General features: G+C 57.9%; 1 protein-coding gene and 1 long non-coding RNA gene across 2 annotated transcripts in view; both read left to right on the top strand.

Moving 5' to 3' along the window:
- LOC119112792 (uncharacterized) overlaps positions 1 to 806 on the top strand; it is a 34,053-nt gene extending 33,247 nt beyond the window's left edge. The window contains exon 3 of the long non-coding RNA XR_005095783.1: positions 692 to 806. This is a non-coding gene — a long non-coding RNA (uncharacterized LOC119112792). The remainder of the gene's footprint in view (positions 1 to 691) is intronic.
- Positions 807 to 1,025: 219 nt separating this feature from the next.
- LOC119100808 (uncharacterized) overlaps positions 1,026 to 18,088 on the top strand; it is a 39,049-nt gene continuing 21,986 nt past the window's right edge. The window contains exons 1-2 of the mRNA XM_037223955.1: positions 1,026 to 1,188; positions 3,712 to 3,829. Of these exons, the coding sequence (XP_037079850.1) occupies positions 1,081 to 1,188; positions 3,712 to 3,829 (226 nt within the window). The 5' untranslated portion in view covers positions 1,026 to 1,080. The remainder of the gene's footprint in view (positions 1,189 to 3,711; positions 3,830 to 18,088) is intronic.

The raw sequence follows: 18,088 nt of genomic DNA, 5'->3' as shown, positions 1-18,088 counted from the left end.
GGCTCGACCACATCCCCATGTCTCTTGGAAGCGTCACACTCAACAGCGAGCCTCCTCCTCCCGTGAGAGCCGTCTCGGTTCCGACGGGCCGCGGCGGCAGTACACCGGCGCCGATGCCGTCTCGGTCAGCAATTCGGTTCCCAGTTCAGTTCCCAGTTCAGTTCTGCGGCGCTCCCACGACGGCGGCGGCCGTGTTCCGGCCTGCGCCGACCAGACGGCGTGTCGTGCCGTGCCGGCCACTCCGCCACTCCGCGGCCACTCCAGCGCCGGCCCGCTGAGTGGCCGTGGCATGTGCCGGACGGGCGCGCGCGAACGCGGGCCACTCGCGGGCGATCCCGGAGGCTGCGCGGCCGAGCCGTGACCTCAAAAGGCGCGATGGCGGCGAGCTTTGAGCGGCACACGTGTCGGACGGGCCAGACAGCTCGCGCTCCGGCCATTACGATGACAAATGCCGGATCGGCTTCACGGCGTAACTGTACCGGACGTAATGAGCCCGGGCGGCGGGCCGCGACACCGCGGGCGCCCGCCGTTTAGGGAGATTAATGGCACCAAGCTGCGAGCGTATGCCGGGCAATCGACAGGCCGCAGCTGGCGGCCGCTTTTACAGCGGAGCAGCACGCGCCCGGTCGCGTCTGTTAACCTGCGTCGCCCTTTCGTGTGCTTGGATGACGGGAACGCGCCTCCCTTGCAGGAACGTGTCGATGAACGACGGCGGTGAGCTGCGCAGCGCGGAGCCGAACGGCGCGCCACACCGGGCGCCGACGCACCCGGCGCCACCCGAGCGGCCGCCGGCGTCGCCGGGCGCGGTCGGCGAGCGATCGCACCAGCCGGCGCCGGACCAGCCGCTGCCGCCGCACTCCACCTACCCGGTCAGCCCGGCGTACGGCGCGCCGCCAGCGACGGCGGCGGCGGCGCGGTACCCGGCGCCGCCGCGGCCGGCCGGTTGTCGTGCTGAGTCCGACGCAGCCGCGGCCGCCGCCGTACGTGCCGCCGCCGAGCGGCCGCGCCGCCGCCGCCTACGGCGCGGTGCCGGCGCGCGTGCGCGTGAAGACCTCGCAGTCGACGCAAGTGGAGGACGAGATGAAGACGGGCGACGCGCACAACACGTCCATGGCGTCCACGGCCACGGACAGCTCGCGGCCCGAGGCTGGCTCGTCCTCCTGGATGGAGTGGACGCAGCAGCTGCAGGTGCGTGCTGGTCCATCCTCGGGACGCGCGGGCCGCATGGTGGTGAGCAGGTCGCGTTGCGCGGCGCGGTACCGGCGTAGTCAGGCGGTTTAAAGGCAGGAGCTGAACGAGCGCACTTGTTTAGAGAGACATGTTTACGACGGAAGCTCGAATTCTTTGTCGGCACAAATCATGGTTAGCTGTGATTTACGCTGCTGGAGAACTTAGTGTGGCACTTAAACAGTTGATTATGCTGTTGTTCATGCTTTAGTGCGCGGGTAAGTCGCGTTTGCTCTCAGAGTTAATGTCGATGTTCCCGTCATGACACGTTCTGCTCACTCAAAGGCATGGTGATCGCTGGATTGCTGCCATGATGTACGGATGTGGAATCAGAGTGGGTGGTTCTACGCTTTATCCTTTAAGTCGCGCTTATTACTCCAGTCGAGCTCAGCTTGATACCAGTGTCTAGCCAGCCACGAACAGGAACCGACTGCCAAGATAACGAATATAAATCGATTCACTTTTGGTGGCGTTCATGGGCTTTCAAAAGAAGGGTGGCTGAGTACGATCTTTACAAAGCGATTTGCCAGATTTTGTCAGAGCTTGCCTGGAGGACTTGTTAAATCGACCGAACCATTATTAATCACGGGCCCATTCGTTGGGACTCAAAGCCATCTCGATCCCCTCTAATGGGCACCTTTTTCTCCAGATCTCTCCAAATCCTATCAGACGCATCTGTCAGCAATTGGTAATCTAAAGACCCCTGCTTCCGTGCGTTCATCATCCCGTCCCCGCATTCCTCACTGGCGAGCACCCTGCCCCGGTCTGCCGGGTGCCCCGCTGCCGGGCGGTTTTTCTCGCGTCTCGCTTCTCCCCGGTGGCCTGTCGGGCGCGGCCGTCACAAAAGCGACGCGCCGCGTCGTCCGGGCCGACGGCCCCCGGCGGCGCCTCGCGACGGGGGTCGGGCCACCGCGACCAGCGCATTGTTTTAGGCGTCGCGACCCGACCGCTTTCGCCCGGCTGGCGATGCCCTCGCCAGATAGCATTGTACGGCGTCGGTCCAGCGCGTGAATCAAACCCGTCAGTGGCGGGTAGTCGGCCTGGCGGAGGCTCCTCCTCTCAGCGGTGGTGGGCGCGCGCGCTGGAGAGCGGGGTGCGTCTGGGAGAGCCAACAGTCCGTGCAGAGGCGGGTGTGTGTCCGGCGATTGCACCACCGGAGGGCGGTCGGACCAGATATAAATTAGCCAGAACCAGGGGTCAATACGGGTGCCGGCATAAATTAGGATTTACGGCTTAATGCGCGTAATTTATCCGTCTATTTGTGGGGTGGGCGCGGGTCTGGGCGTACGCCACCGGTGAGCGAACCGACGGCGGGGTCAGTGCCACTGGTGGCTTGAATCACGAAACGAGGGGGCGTCACCGCTCTACCCGCTTACCCAATACCGTGGCCTGGACCGCCGGGTCAGACAGCGTGCGCCACCGTTGACATTCGACACATCTCAGCCATGGATATGGCGGCGGAGTTTCGTCAGAATGTCAGAAACACAAGACTTTCCACGGGCGTAATGCGTCACCTCTTTCACACGAAAAAATTGCTGCTTCGACGCGTGCACATCGTCGGAAGCCAACGTCACGCGCGATAGAAGCCTGTCACCACCGACAGGCCCGCACCGCCTCCGCGCGCAGCTGTTGCCTGCCATGACACCGGTTCCTCCTCGGCGCGTCCGGGACACGGGCACACCGGCGTAGTGTGTCGTGTGAATTATGGCGGCCGGGTAAATGGGAGTGCGACCGTCAGACCGCTGCCGCCCGGTCTGGCACGCGTGTCGCCCAAAACAAAGGCAACGTCGGCCGGCGCCGGCGCCACGCCAGCCAGCCGTGGCTAATGTGGGAGTCTCCGTGAGGCGGCGCGCCCCGGCTTTTGTCTCGGTTCCGCGCCTCCTGGGCCTGCGGTAATGCCAGAGCCACGGATAACCCGCCTCGCCCGTGCCGCGCCCAGCCCGACGCGGCGCCGCTAACGCCGCCGCTGCTGCGCGGCCGCCTCCGCTGCCTCCGCCGGCGGATGTGATAGAGCCAGTTTATGGTCCGTGGCGCGCGGCCGCGGGATGGTCAGCTCCCGCGCGATGCCGGTAACTGCGTTAGACCGTATCTGGCCTGCCGTAAATTTTATTGCTCGTGGAAAATGTCGGACTTCTGGCGTCCGGAGGTGGCGGGCACGGTCACCGTTACGTTGGCCGGCGGATCTGCGCCATAACAGACCCGCCTACCGTTTTACGTGCGAAATTTTGCAGGTGGGCGGCGTGCACGAATGTGAATGTGCGCTGGACAGCCAACAGTCTTGAGTGAGAGGCACAAGATGAAGCTTGCCATGGGAGAGGTTTTTGTTGGGGTGTATGTTATTGGGAGCACAAAAATGTACATATTTCCCATATCGGGTGCACAACTGACATGCCATCCTGCCAGATACCAACAGCCTACTCGTGTTCCCTCAGCCTCGTTGTCCTATACGATCGTTATCATGACGGGAGTCTTCTGTCGCCGCAGGCGTATGTGGCGTGGGTCAACTCGCAGCTGAGGAAGAAGGAGGGCTACAAGCTCGTGACGGATCTGCGAGCTGACCTCCACTCGGGCGTCGTTCTCTCCGACCTCATTGAGATCGTCTGTGAGTACTGCCGGCTTTCCGTGCATCTCGGCGAGTCTGATGTGTTGATGTTATGGGTTTAAGTGGATGCATGCATTCGCTCCACTAACGTCGCATTTAAAGACTCACGCTGGATCCGACGAATAGCTTGCGTAAAATGACATTGTCATTACAGTTGCTATCAGATCTGGCAGTACTGCGCTCTTTGCGCGCTCCAATCCCTTTCCATCAGCACTTTCTGCCCGGTCTAAGCACCGTCAGATCGCGCTGCTGGCGAGCCAGGCCGACTTTCCATCAGCGCTTCCTCCCCCGCGATCGCACACTCTCTCCGCCTGTCTCCAGTCGCAGCCATTGTTCACGTGGGAAAGTATGTCGCCTGCCGGTCGCATGTGGCTGGGTACCGCACTCGCATGCATGCAGAATCTCAGTCAGACCGGACGGAAACCGACACGGGTACACGCTCACTCCGATGTGCCGCGTAAAGCGAGATTTGGGTTGCGTGCCAGGCATAGCGGGATGTTAGACACGGAGCGAGCAGAGTTCACAGGGCCCTGGTCGTAACTAGGTATGCGTGCGGACTAATGTACAGGAGGCACGAAGCAAATGCGACCGAGATGTTTGATGTCCTGATATAAGGCTTGAAAGCACGCGGATTTGCCAACGGTAACAACGCGGCGTGCAGTGTTTTGTCCCGCTCATATGTAGAAACATGCGCATCGTAGCTTTACTTCGACCGGCTTCCACTTTTGCTCTTCACTGAATTTCAGCTTCGGCCCGCTCCTCCAGGCATCATTGACCCCTTGTCACACCGAAATTCGGCTCCAGTTGGCCCCATTTCGAACCCCAGGACGCCTTTTGGCATTGTAAGACGCATAAGCTCTTAGGCGAGACGCCTCCAAACTTGTAGCGCAATTTTAACGTTCACCTCCGAACAGATCGGGACATATCCCCAAAAGTCTCTTTTCTAAGAACCCCATCCTGGTCCGTCGTTGCCGGGGCCTCTGGGGCTGTTTTCCCATTTGATCGCCCGCTGCAGTTCACTCTCTCCGCGGCCTCCCATGTTCTTCTTCGCTTTGATCCCCCGCTCTGGTCCCCTCCTTACAGAAGCTTTTGATACCCTTCGCGCTTTTGATCGGCCACTCTGGTGCCGCCGGCCCCTAAGCTCCGCGGCGTCCCCGCACCAGAGTCTCTGATGTCTCCTCGGCGTCCACGGAGCCCTGCCGCCGGCCCCTGAGCTCCGCGGCGTCCCCGCACTGGAGTCTCTGGTGCCTCCTCGGCGTCCACGGAGACACCAGAGTCTCTGGTGTCTCCTCGGTGTCCACGGAGCCCTGCCGCCGGCCCCTGAGCTCCGCGGCGTCTCCGCACCGGAGTCTCTGGTGTCTCCTCGGCGCCGGCGGAGCCCTGCCGCCGGCCCCTGAGCTCCGCGGCGTCCCCGCACCAGAGTCTCTGATGTCTCCTCGGCGCTGGCGGAGCCCTGCCGCCGGCCCCTGAGCTCCGCGGCGTCCCCGCGCCGGATTCTCTAGTGTCTCCTCGGCGTCCACGGAGCCCTGCCACCGGTCGGCTTGCCCCGTCACGCTCCACCACCGTCGCCTGAGAACAGCGCCGCTGCTGGCGGCGTGCGCGGCTGGTCGGCGCCGCCGCGGCGGGTCCGTGGGACCGGGACCGGCGGCGGGCCCGTGGGACCTGTGGCGGGGTGGCACGCGGCGCCACACCCTGGCAGGCCGCGAGAGTCGTGCCCTGTGTCGGCAGGCGGGCAGCGGTGGAAGCTTGAGCTCGCGGGCGGCGGGGCAGACAGATGAGTCGGCAGCAGATTTTTTCGCAGCTCGAACGTGGTTGGCGTTAGAAAATGACGCTACTAGTCAGCAGATTATCAAATCATGGGTAGATCATCAAATCAATCAAGGATGTTCCGAGAAAAAGTGCTGGGAACATTATGCTTGATAAGTGATTGAATGTCGCGCGTGAACGATTTTGTGGTTGACAAAGATTGCTTTCGTCATGTGCCTTGCCTGCCACTATAGGATTGGCGTTGGTATCATTCTCACTAGTGATAGGAGTGCTGAATGCGACAGCAGAACGCTGCCTAGCTGGTGCGTCTGATTCTGATAAGTGTACGGAACTGCAGTAGTAGGAGCTAGACGCAATAAACAGTTATTATTCAAATGGTGGCTTGCCAGACACCTAATCGCGATATTTATCCGTCCCTTGTTTGCATAAAGCATTTATAAGCCATTTTGTCACAACACAACTGCGGTAATTCACTTGGTTTTTTACACGCAGATGAGCGGATGCATTTCCACTATCTATATTACATTCATCAAAGTGTAGTGGACAAGTAATTATACTTCCTCTGGATAAGGCGTGCATCCAACCCTCTCCATTTGCCAGCCTTCGCGCGGATGTCACGCTCCCCTGCTGTCCCACATCCCATTATTTCCGTCCTCCTTAGCGCAGCCGGCTCTCTCCTCATCGATCTAACCTCTGCTACCGATCTCGTCCTCCACGCCGCTCTCTCGCTTCAGCGCTCGCCCCACCGCCGGATCACGAGCGGCGATTGCGGTCACTGCGCCGAGATCGTCTGGCCTCCCGCGCCACGGTCGCCGCCGGGCTGCCAGCCCGCGCCGCAACCGCCGCCGGTGGTCCGCACAACAATAGAAGCGTATGCCAGCGGGCTCCGAGCGGAAATAATAACGTGCGATTGTGGCCGCGCGCCGCTGGGTCAGGCGGTGACCCGTGTCGAGTGAGGCTGACCCGGCGCAGCCCGAGGGCCACTCCGGCCGCCAGGCAATAGCCGTCAACGTGTGCCACTTTGGCCGCGTCGAGTCAGGCCTGGTCTGCTGTCTGCCAATCCTGTGTACCGGTGGCGAGGCGGCAGCTTGGCACGCTGAGGATCTTTCCTAGCGAACAGCAGCAGCACTTTTCACATACTCCTTGGCAAATGCTTCGTATAAGCACTTAATGTACTGCTTAAAATAATTGGAATATTGAAGGAAAGGCAGCGCTGCCCGCGAATGGACATTAGTGGGGCAGGCAATGCTGAAAAAATGAGCTGTAGTTAATCGGTTCGAATTTGGTGTACAAGACTTCTTCCGCATCTTACGAAACACCTGGCATGCGCCACAGAGCGTATTATCTTTCATGCTCGCATGCCATCAGCCAGCACTCGATTATCCATGTCATATCACTTGCATTGTGTTATGTGACTCCTGTTCAAATGCACAAATCTTGAAACGTCTGGGAAGCCAATGCTGATAATTTATTGCACTGTAAATCTTTGGTGACTGCGTCGTACGGTTGCTATATATAGTGCCGGTTAATCCTATTACGGGCGGGTTCCCCGCGAAACGATTGCCACCACGTTCGGTCTGCTGCTTTGTTTTATATATATATATATATATATATATATATATATATATATTGGAATATATTGGCAGAATTCTTTCTTTGATGCATGTTTGATTAAAAATAACTGCTGACTCAGCATTGACGAGCTTTTTGAAGGAAAGGCAGGAAATATATATATATATATATATATATATATATATATATATATATATATATATATGTGTGTGTGTGTGTATGCAAAACAATTTATTGCGTTATTAAGGAGCGGCTATGCATGCTCTTAATCCAACACGCCATTCTGAAAAAACATGCATTTTAGATATTTCCATGTTCACTGATTTATTTACTTATTTATACATATACATGCATGTGCATAATACCTACAGCTTCACATCATAATAAATTGGAGTGTCGACTCGTGATCACCCTCTGGGGCCAGTGGCTTCTCAGCCGCATCGAGAACGACTGGTCGTCTCCGCTCTCCGCTCGAGAGGGTGTGACTCATGCGCGCCACGAGCCAGTCATCCGCCGTGAATCACCAGCTCCGGTGTTAAGCGCCGTTTCCAAGGCTTAGACACTAGGGCACGGAGTGCTGCGGTCGTGACTTATGCAACAATCAGCTCGGTGCCTGACATGCAGGGCACGGACCATCGGACCACTGGGCCTCAAACGAGCGCGTCCTATTATCTGAGGCCCGCCAGCTCAACACGGTCCTATTCGACGTCTGCCTTACGTATTTTAGATTTAGTCCAAACCTTTCGGGTGGATAATTCTGAAGCAGCGCCCACGCCAAGCCGTGCTTGTTGTGTGAGCCCCGATCACACCACTCCATCGTCAAATTCCGAGTCAAAGGTAGAATTTTGAGGCGAAAGGTTGAGGCGCTGCAGAACTCGGCAAGGTCCGTCCTGTCCTCGGACGTCATCTGAACTTGAACGCGGCAGCTGCCCCGGCTGCAGACCATTCCAGTCAGGAGCAAAGAAGAAGCGCCTGAAGCGACTTGAACCCACCCACGCACCCCACGGACGGGTGAAGCGGAGGATAACGTCCTTGAACCAAATGAGCTGTCCGCGCCTTGTTGACACTGGTGTAGATGACATATTTGTTATTGCTCCTTTTGGCTGCGTCATTTTGTACACAGCGTTCCGGCGGTTTTTTTCCAGGTGTTGCCAGATGTCAGTCGGCTCTGATGAAGACCTGCAAATGTCTAACGCGTAGCGATGTACGTGCCTGAGTTTTTTTAAGATTTATGGCAGTTGTGGGTTTCTAACCCACTATCTTGCGTTTTGTTCATGAAAGCTCTGACCTCTACCGGCGCTAGACCGGTCGAGGATAGTCTTTTCGGTGTCCTGTATATAGTATACGTCCTGTGGTTAGAAGGATGAATCGATGCTGGACATCCCCGGTGGTTCAGTGCTTGATTGCCCGTGTACTATCCGAAATATTTCAGGCCTGTAGCTTAAAGCGACCCAGAAGTTTTCAAGGATGGCTGCATGTACACGGCAACGCGTCGAACGCGTACAAATCGGTCTCAGGGAAAACTGTCATATGATAACGGCCGAGAAAGAACAGGCCGAAATTTCAGTATAAACTTACGGCGTTGAGTACAAACGCCATGTCTTCAGCATGCCCCAAGACCATCGACATGGAATGCCTTCCTGCCCCAGTCTACCTCACGCAATCCATTTTCCCTCCTCCGCCCTGGCGCAGGTGCTCCCCGGCCTGCTCCAGCCGACGTAACGATGTCTCGGCCGGGCGTGGCCGCTCGTGGCTGCGAGATTATCGGTCTGTGTGTTTTTCTCCAGGCCGGGCGACCGCCGTCGGCCAACAGCCGGCCAGCCGTAATCTTTATTCATCACCGGCTGGCGATTTTTTATAAGGCGGGCCGCGTATTTTCCCATTAGTCGCGGCCGGTGCCGCTGCCAGCGGGGGTCTCCTCGGGCACCTCTGGGATCGGAGTCAGCGCCGCCGGCTCATAAAGTTTATGGTTTGGGTAATGTATCGCTCCATCGTCGCTGTCAGGATATTCACGAACACTGGGCAAGCTTTAAAGCTGTAAAAACGCGGATTGGACGCTTGTGGACGCAGTCCGCTGGAAGATTTACGACGTGTCTGAACTGCCGGCGGGACGGAGGCGTGGGGGCATCTGCGATCAGCTGATTTACGCGCTAATGCCACTGTGTTGGCAAGCGGGATTGGAGCGATTCGAAGCGAGCTTCGACGGGCGTGGGATTTAAGAGATGGGGTGATCTTTGTGTTATGGTACCACTTTTACCTGCTGAAAAAGATCCTGTTCGTAAAGTTACCGTCGTTTAGATGGTTCCATTGCTTGAGGGACAGCCACGGCCAAGCGATTGTTGACCTCATTTCGTCGGCGTTCGATCCGGTTTACCAGACTCTCGCGGCCGTCTCAGTCGGCCGCGATACATGTGAGTTGCAACCTCACTGAGGCAAAACTGCGCACTGTTTTTAATAATGCGACATTCAGTGACCCCTCCTCATCTGGATCTGAGGAGAACATGCGAAAGCAGGCTGAATTGTTATACGCGTGTTTCTCAGGCCAAAAAGTCGGCCTCATTGACTGACTTCAAGCTCAGATGTCACCCACTGGAACGGTCTTCCTTCGGCGAGTCGACCATCCGACCGCCGACTCAGACTACAGTCGGGCCCATCTGTGTCCAGCTTTGACCGCAACTCAGTCCGAACTGGGGTAATCACCCGCTCCTCATCATCTGAAGGCGGCCAGACACCCATTTTTTCCACACGGTGGTCGATTAAGCCTTGTGCAGCTGTTTCAATTCGTTGCACTGTTTCACCCATTTTAAGGAAATATTTCGGGACAGGCCTGATGTAGTGACGGATACAAGGTCCGTGGTGACGGATACAAGGTCCGTGATGACGGATACAAGGCCCGTGGTTTCGCCATCTGGAAGCCATTTAAAAGCCCACAGGCTGTGGATCGACTGCGATAGCCTGTTCCGTTGAGTCAGAGCACATGATTAGTTCATTCGACATGCAGAATGAATGTAAGCTCTTGATTAATGAGCGTTATCAACTGCACAGATGAGCTCAACAAAGGGCTTAGCACTAAAACACAAATATACGCCTTCCATTTATGCTGTCAATATAGTTGTAAAAGAAAGATGGGGTTAGGGACGAGATGGTCATGCATTGCCCACATCGTGTGGTTAACCTTGGGCGTAAACACCATAGTGACACATCAAAATAATCGACATTGAAAAGCGCCATTGCCCTGCACTTTTTGGGTTATATCTACGCTCCAGCCAGAGGTGCTGCGGTCACTTCTGGGGGCACGGGGGCATTGGGGCCGAAGGTGACCCCAGTGGTTGCTGGGGGCATGCTGTCAGCTCACCTGACCTTTGGCAAACAAGTCCATCTTACCCACTGTCAGCTCACCTGACCTTTAGCAAACAAGTCCATCCTAGCCACTGTACACACCGCCGGTGCAAAGTCTGCTGCGCCACTCCCAGACGGGTGCAGGCTTGGTCCTTACGAATGCTGGGATACAGTGGCACAAATGGGAAAACATTAGACGGAGGCCGATCATCTCAATGAGAGTCTATGTTGGCGTTAACTGAGCTTATGGGGTTGACCAAGCTTATACGCTCCATCCATCTCGATGCACCGCATTGCCAAGACAGCTGATTATGGCACGATGCCTCGCTCGCCTGCATATTACAACGTGCAGCCTCTGCGGAGCGCGCGGCTAGACGCCGCATCCCCATGCAGCGCTGCACGTCTATGCAGTGACTTGGGGCAGCGTCTGCCATCCAAACCCGACGAGCCATTCAGAGCCGGGTCCGTCCCTCGGCGCCTGGGTGCAGCGGCCGCCGTGACCCCTGCACCCCGGGTGCGGGCGGCTCTGCACCCGGCCGAGCGCGACGGGTCTGCAGCCGCCTGTGACCTGTTGGCGCCGGCGTTGTCCCATAACCGGGTGATTTGTGGGTGGCGGGGGCGACGCCCGCGGCGGCGGGTCCCGCCGGGCCGCCTCGCCCGCGCCGGCAGCGCCGGCCACCACTCGCCCTGCGCCCCGAGAGGCTCCACAATAGGCGCGCCGCGGTATCGGCGAATCGACGTGTGGCGCCATTATCGGAGCGCTTAATTGGCTTTAATGTAGGATAGATGCCATTAGGGGATGCGCCGTGACGGCGGCGGAGATGGCAATTTACCAACCGCGTCAGCCACGTTTAGTCGCCAGCTGTGGGGCCGGAGAAACGCCGCGGTCATGTCGTCGCCCGACGGCTCCCCGTCTCCATACACTGACGGACAAAGACGCGCAGGTAGCGCCTCGCGAGGCCAAACTGCACCCATGCCGATGCCGATCGTGTGTCCATTAAGCCGCCAGAATCTCCGGTCATCGCCGGTGTCGAGATCCCTCCTCTGCCAACCCGGGCGGCCGAGACGGGGACTGCGACGGGGACTGCGCTGGTAGCTATGCCGGTGGCCACGGCGGCGGCTACGCTGGTAGACACGCCGGTAGCTACGCCGGTGGCCACGGCGGCGGCTACGCTGGTGGATACGCCGGTAGCTACGCTGGTGGCCACGACGGAGCTGCGCTGGTGGCTACGCCGGCGGCTACGCTAGTGGCTACGCCGGTAGCTACGCTGGTAGCTACGCTGGTGGCCACGACAGCGGCTACGCTGGTAGCTACGCCGGCGGCTACGCTAGTGGCTACGCCGGTAGCTAAGCTGGTAGTTACGATGGTGACCACGACAGCGGCTACGCTGGTGGCTACGCCGGCGGCTACGCTAGTAGCTACGCCGGTAGCTACGTTGGTAGCCATGCTGGTGACTTAGCCGGTGGCTACGCTGGCGGCTACGCTGGGGGCTACGCCAGTGGCTACGACGTTCGCTACATCGTTGGCTACGCTGGCGGCTACGCTGGGGGCTACGCCAGTGGCTACGACGTTGGCTACACCGCTGGCTACGCTGGCGGCTACGCCGGTGGCCACGCTGGCGGCTACGGCGAGATGAGGTGGACGGTCGCCTGGCATGGACCGCCCCGCACGGCGCCCGCCAGATTGGAGCCGCCTAATTGAGCAGGCGCCGGAGCTCAATCCTTTGTTGTTTTCAATTACGGCGGCCGCGCCGGCGGTCGGCCCGAGCGGCGGCATTGAGTGATGGGGAAGGAGCCAGTGCCCGGGTCAGCATGCCGGCACTCGGGCGGCATCGGGCTCGGAGGTCTGACCGACGCTGTGATGTGAGCGGGGCGCGAGTATTGAGTTGTGACGATAGGGTGGGCTGTGGTTGACTTAGCCTTTGGTGGAGTAGTGAGCTGGGTATGCTGTATGGCGGGTAATGCTGCGAGAGAAAAGGCCAAGACTGCTCTCGTACCGTCCCGATTCCTGGCAGTGGTTCAGGCTTTCTGTCTCAGATCTGACTACATAACCGCTTTCAGATATTGCAGGAATGGAGCATCTTAGCAATGAAACTTTGTATGTGTACTTCAACGTACTGTCAGCGTACTGAGATGTTGGCAAGATACATCATGATATCCCCTCTTTCTGCTTTTCGCGTAATTCTCCCCCTAATCTAATCTCTCTCGTACTTCTATTTGTACGCCCAACATTTTGTGACCAGTCCACCTTTACAATTTTGCTGATTCCGCAGGCCGAACTCCAACTAGTTGCAGCACTCTGTACGTCTTTGATATACACATATGGATAGGACGGCTTTGTCTCGGACATCTGGCATTGCCATGCGTTCTGGAGCTATGCAAATGTTATCCGCAAATTTATATTCTGATGGAACAAAGATAAAGTCAGGCTATACATTACCTCTCGTCACCAAACACCAATTAAAAGCTTGCCTCTCCGCCGAAGCGGTTCGGTATGCCTGAAATGTATCCTCGACAAACCTTGACTAAAGTGTGTAAGCGACGAATGGCATTTGCGTCCAAGCTGTTCTTGATTCTCGCCAAGTGTTTGGTACCTCGAAAACCATTTCTAAAAGCAATTGATTTCACGTCAAATGAGATAGGACTGAACAATTGCGCAGAAGATTAACAGCTTAATAGGTGCTTCAATGAGAACACCTTTTACCGGTCCTTGAAAGCGTAACCACGTACCATAAAGCCCACTACAGTTCGGCGCGGGAGACGTGTTTCTCTCTCCGCCAATGCCGAGCCCCTCGTAGGGTTTCGTGTCCTTGCCTTCGCGTCGTTTGACACAGTCCAGTCGTTCTGAATGGCCGCGTATCCCGGCCTCTGGAATACTCCCACCGAGGTGGCATGGCTCACTGCATCACTCACGCCTTGGACCGTGTCGCCGCCATTTTGACCGGCGAAGGGGTGACGGTGTCCAGCCCACGAGTCACGCCCAGTGTGACCGATTCCGGGCGCGCCTCGGCACGCGTTCACGCTGTGTCTCCGTGACAGAGCGGGGAGACCCACCAGCCCTGGCTGCTTTCCTATAGGGAAAACCAAAGCCATAAGTGTAGGGTACAGCTACCGCTCACTGCGAGAGAAGGGCGTCAGACTCCTCTCCTTTGAAATGCAAAATCTCGTGCGCTCTGTATCCGCTATCTCAACACAGGCTGGGAATCATGTCCAATGACGACCAGCATTCAGACATTCGTCACAATCGCTCACAGCGTGCCGGGCGTCATCTGTCACCATCTGTCATGCGTCTCCCGAAGACGAGCACAACGCACGCAAGCAACTGCTCTTGTGCTCCCACGCTGTGCGGTCGCGCGATCACGCACGACAGCGCCTCGTCGCCGCTGACACGCCAGGCTCGTCGCGGTGCCGCTGATGCGCCAGGCTCGTCGCGGCGCCGCTGATGCGCCAGGCTCGTCGCGGCGCCACTTATAAACTCTGCTCGACGCGGCGCCGCTGACGCGCCAGGCTTGTCGCGGCGCTCGTGTGCGCCCCGCCGGCGTGGCGAGGGGTGTTTGACCCGATGCGGCGGCGGTGGCTCGCCCGATCAGGCAGCGCGGCCGGGCCGGGGCGCGCCGCCATGACCTCGCTCATTTGTCAGCGCCGACACGGTCGGACGGACCGGCGAAGCGCGAATCCAGCTGCAGTGGCGAGCCCAGCGCTGCCGCTCGGTGGTGCTGGAGCGAACGCTGGCGTACGAGCTGACAGCCGCACTAGGGATCGGGACATTGCAAGTGTGTTACTACGCGAGCATGCTGTTGCAGAGTCCCTGCAAATTATCAAAGTGACTGTTCATTCCCTGGTCCCTGTCTTGTCTGCAAGTCTGAGCCGTTCCACAGAGGCACCGCCCTTGGTGGCATTGCCATTGAGCACACTTCTGCAACAGCGCCTCTCTTTCCGACCGTCGTGCGTTCACCGGCTTCGAAGAGGCCGTCTGTGCGGCGCCGAATTCCTCCCTCGCCGGGCGAGCGCGCGCCGGCCGCAGGGCATGACTCTGACTCCGACTCGAGTTCGGTCCGCACTCGCCTCGGCCTGCCGACGCGAGAGGAGAAGCGGGGCGAGGGAATGTGGGCCGGGGCGTGTAGTGGCTGTGACGTCACGCGATCGTGGCTGGAACTGTCGCTCTGGGATCAGGAGGATTCGGTGTTTGCGTTACAGACAGATTATGGATAGGTAGTAGGCACTGAGCCCACACGCCAGGTAAAGGACATCCTCGGGACGTTCGGAACGTGAGCATCATGTCGCCATCATCATGTGTCAAGCCAGAGTGTAAGGACAATGCTGGAATTATTCTGGCTTCGGAAGGGTAACATTCAGTCTCCAGGACGTCAGGAAAACGGCCTTGGACCGTAAACTGGACACGATGCAACCGATCATGTCAGTCAGAGCATAACTGAGACAATACACGTGATACTGACGCAATCCACGCTATCCGGGTGTCAGGGCCGTTAGATGTCAACATGTCAAAGCCACGTCAGTCAGAACTATGGCCACCACTCCACCACGTCTACACCACAGGTCACCACCAAAGGCAGACCCGAGCTCGGTCCCGACTGCCAGCTGACGACCCCCCCCCCCCCCCTCCCCCACCCTCCTCTCCTCTGATGAGCTCCCCGCTCGGCCGGCATCCGACACCCTCTCGATCAGACGCCTCCCTGCGAGGCCCGTCATCCCGGCGCCGACGGCCGTCACAGCCGCTGTCGCCTCAGCGATCACCGGGGCAGCGGCCTTGGAAAGAGGACTGAGGTGGCCAGCGCTGTGACGATGGCTTGGCGACATGACTTCACTGCAGGCTTTACTAGATGACTAGATGACTCAACTCTGACTCCAACAGATACTTTCTTTCGGCTCCGAACGTGGGGTAAAGGCAGAATATTCCCAGCCACAGACTCTGTAGCGTGTGGGTATTTGGCCCTGTGTTTGCATGGGCCTACAGAGCTTATTCTCTGTTCAATGACGCTTCAGATAGGCTCGTACTTCTCCGTAAAAAAACATGATATTGTATATTTTTGCAAGCAAACGCTGGTGACTTTCAAACGGCGCGTCCGTTAAAAGCACAAGAGAACAGCCGTCTATATGTCACTGGCTGTGACTTGGCCATTATATTTTTACGATGTGTACATATCAATCGTGACACACCTTGTTTACGACCCACACAGCCATGTATGCTCAGGGCCAGGCATAAAGATCATGTCCCAACGCCTCCATCGACCGCTTCACCGCATTAGAAAACGTGTGCCTGGGGAATTTCGCGGATCATGTCAACATGGCCAACGCTAGCCACCATACCAGAAAGAAACTTCGGCGTTTTGTCGAGCTTGCGAGCCACATACAGTCCGCGTTTCCACATTAGCTCGCCTTTATGTCCTTTCACTTGCACGTCACCTGCGCGTCAGATCGTTGTGGGCGCTTCTGCCACCTCGCCAGCGGTGCCCTCCGCTTGTGTTCATGCCTCACAAGCCAGCACAGGTCATAGCGGTGGGTGTGATGAGCCCGGCACCATGTAATGGAGCCAATTACACCCACCTAATGACCTCGGCTAGGCCCAACACCCGGCCAGGCTTCCGGGCGTGCTCAGTCTGGCGCATTACGTCATTATTTTAATTCCGCGCAAGACTCGGAACGCTGGCCAGCTTTCGGTCGGACCTAGCCCCCGCTGCGCACGTGCCATAGCCTGACGAAGGTTTCTTCTGCATACTGTCCAGCTCCAAATCTGAGCGTTCGATCGCGGCGCCTGCAGTTCACCCCGCATCGAACTGCGCCTCACTCTCCTCCCGCCGATTGCTTCTGATCCCTGAGAGAGGATTGAACAGTCCCGGTTCCGGCCCCCGTCAGTCACAGCAGCGCCTTTGGCTCGTGCCTCGGCGGCGGCGGTGGTGACGGCCTGCTCCGAGCTGCCGGGCGCGTGTCCGCCGCCGTCTCCTTGGGTGCACCTGCCGCCGCTGCCGTGGCGCACGACCCTGCCATTACCGGGCCGGCTCGGCGCCCGGCGGCGGCGGCTCGGAGGCGTGCGACAGGAAGCGGCGAGCGGCCGACCGGAAAGTCTGGTCCGCCGTGGGAGCCCGGCCGAGACAACCCCACCGCCCGCCGCCGCTCGCTGCCCCGGGGCCGAACAACAGCGGGCTTGGGAAGGCAGCCCTGCGGGGAGGCGCGCGCCGCCCGCCGCCTCGGGGGCCGGACATTACCGGGCTTGGGGGGCAACCCCACGGGGGAGGCGCGCGCCGCCCGCCGCCTCGGGGGCCGGACATTACCGGGCTTGGGGGGCAACCCCACGGGGAGGCGCAGACCGCCTGCCGCCTCGGGGTCCGGACACCACTGGGCTTGGGGGATGGTGTGGGTGGGGTGGGGGAGGGCAACCCCGCGAGCGAGGTGACCATGAAGGTTGGACGGGAGGTTAAACGGTATGATACAGCCAAACAGATGGCTTGGCATTAGACAATCCGACATGAATTGGTCAGACATCAGACTGCTGGACTCTGTGCGGACAAATAAATATAAATATAAAGGCAGGGAGGTTAGAATGTGCTTCGCCCACGGCGGCATCACGGATTTGAGTTCGAAGGGGGGCAGGATTTTACAGCGGGCCTTCTGGATAAAATGCGGCCTCTTCAGAGGGTGACCTCCTGAGTAGTGTCGTATTCAAGGTAGAAGGGCACCGATGGCACGTGTTTCCTTATAAATTCAAAAATCGTGATTGCGGGCCAATTATCCAGAATTAACCGTTTAGGCTATCGCTAACCTAAATCTGGGCTTTCTGTTCCACAAAAGAGGCTTCTGATGCTTAGAGGGGTATATTAATCCAGAACGGGGTGCTTTCGGTTCACAAAGGGGCCTCCAAATCCGTCTAAGGGGCCTCGATATCCTAAATCAGGGCATAATCATTAGAAACCGCGGCCATCTGATGCATGAAAGGGGCGGCTCTTAGTCTGTGACGGGGCCAGAGACAGCCAAGCGGCCCGCTCAAAGGGAGTGCTCCACCTTTGGGGCACATTTTGAAGAAAAACATGCCCTAGTGAAACTTCAGGCCTAGCTACGTCTCATAAAAGCACGGCATACTGCCATCGCGGCACCGTCAAGACGCAATGAGGATATCAATCTTAATTATTTTTTAGTCTACACTGTCTACGCTTTGCAACAGCGTATCCAGTGCTCCTGCGCTTCATCGCTGCGGTTGCGACCACCGTCCTCATGACAATGGCCGTGCGCACCTCTACACTGGTTCAAACAAAAGAACGTTTGCGTTTGGCCTGCTGGGCAAGGGCCTGTCACCGAGAAATTGTTTGGAGTTTGAACCAGTGTGTCACATGGATCAGATGACACTCCCATTCCCAAAGCCAAAGTGTGCCTCGAAAAGAACCAGTGGTAAACGCCATGAGGGAGAAATCAAAACTATAATAAAACATTTTGTTGAATTCGCGTGATAACGGCTTCATGTTCACACACCCCTCTGTCTAAACAGTATGTATCAAGTTTTCGTAGCGTTTATTACATTTTGCTACACTAGTGTGCTGCCAACGTTATAGAACACGCACGACGGAAAAA

This window comes from Pollicipes pollicipes, unplaced genomic scaffold, assembly GCF_011947565.3.
Source record: "Pollicipes pollicipes isolate AB1234 unplaced genomic scaffold, Ppol_2.1 Scaffold_2555;HRSCAF=2994_pilon_pilon_pilon, whole genome shotgun sequence".
In the NCBI taxonomy this organism is placed as follows: domain Eukaryota; kingdom Metazoa; phylum Arthropoda; class Thecostraca; order Pollicipedomorpha; family Pollicipedidae; genus Pollicipes; species Pollicipes pollicipes.
The sequence above is the reverse complement of the archived record's forward strand: the minus strand, read 5'-3'. Positions and strand labels throughout refer to the sequence as shown.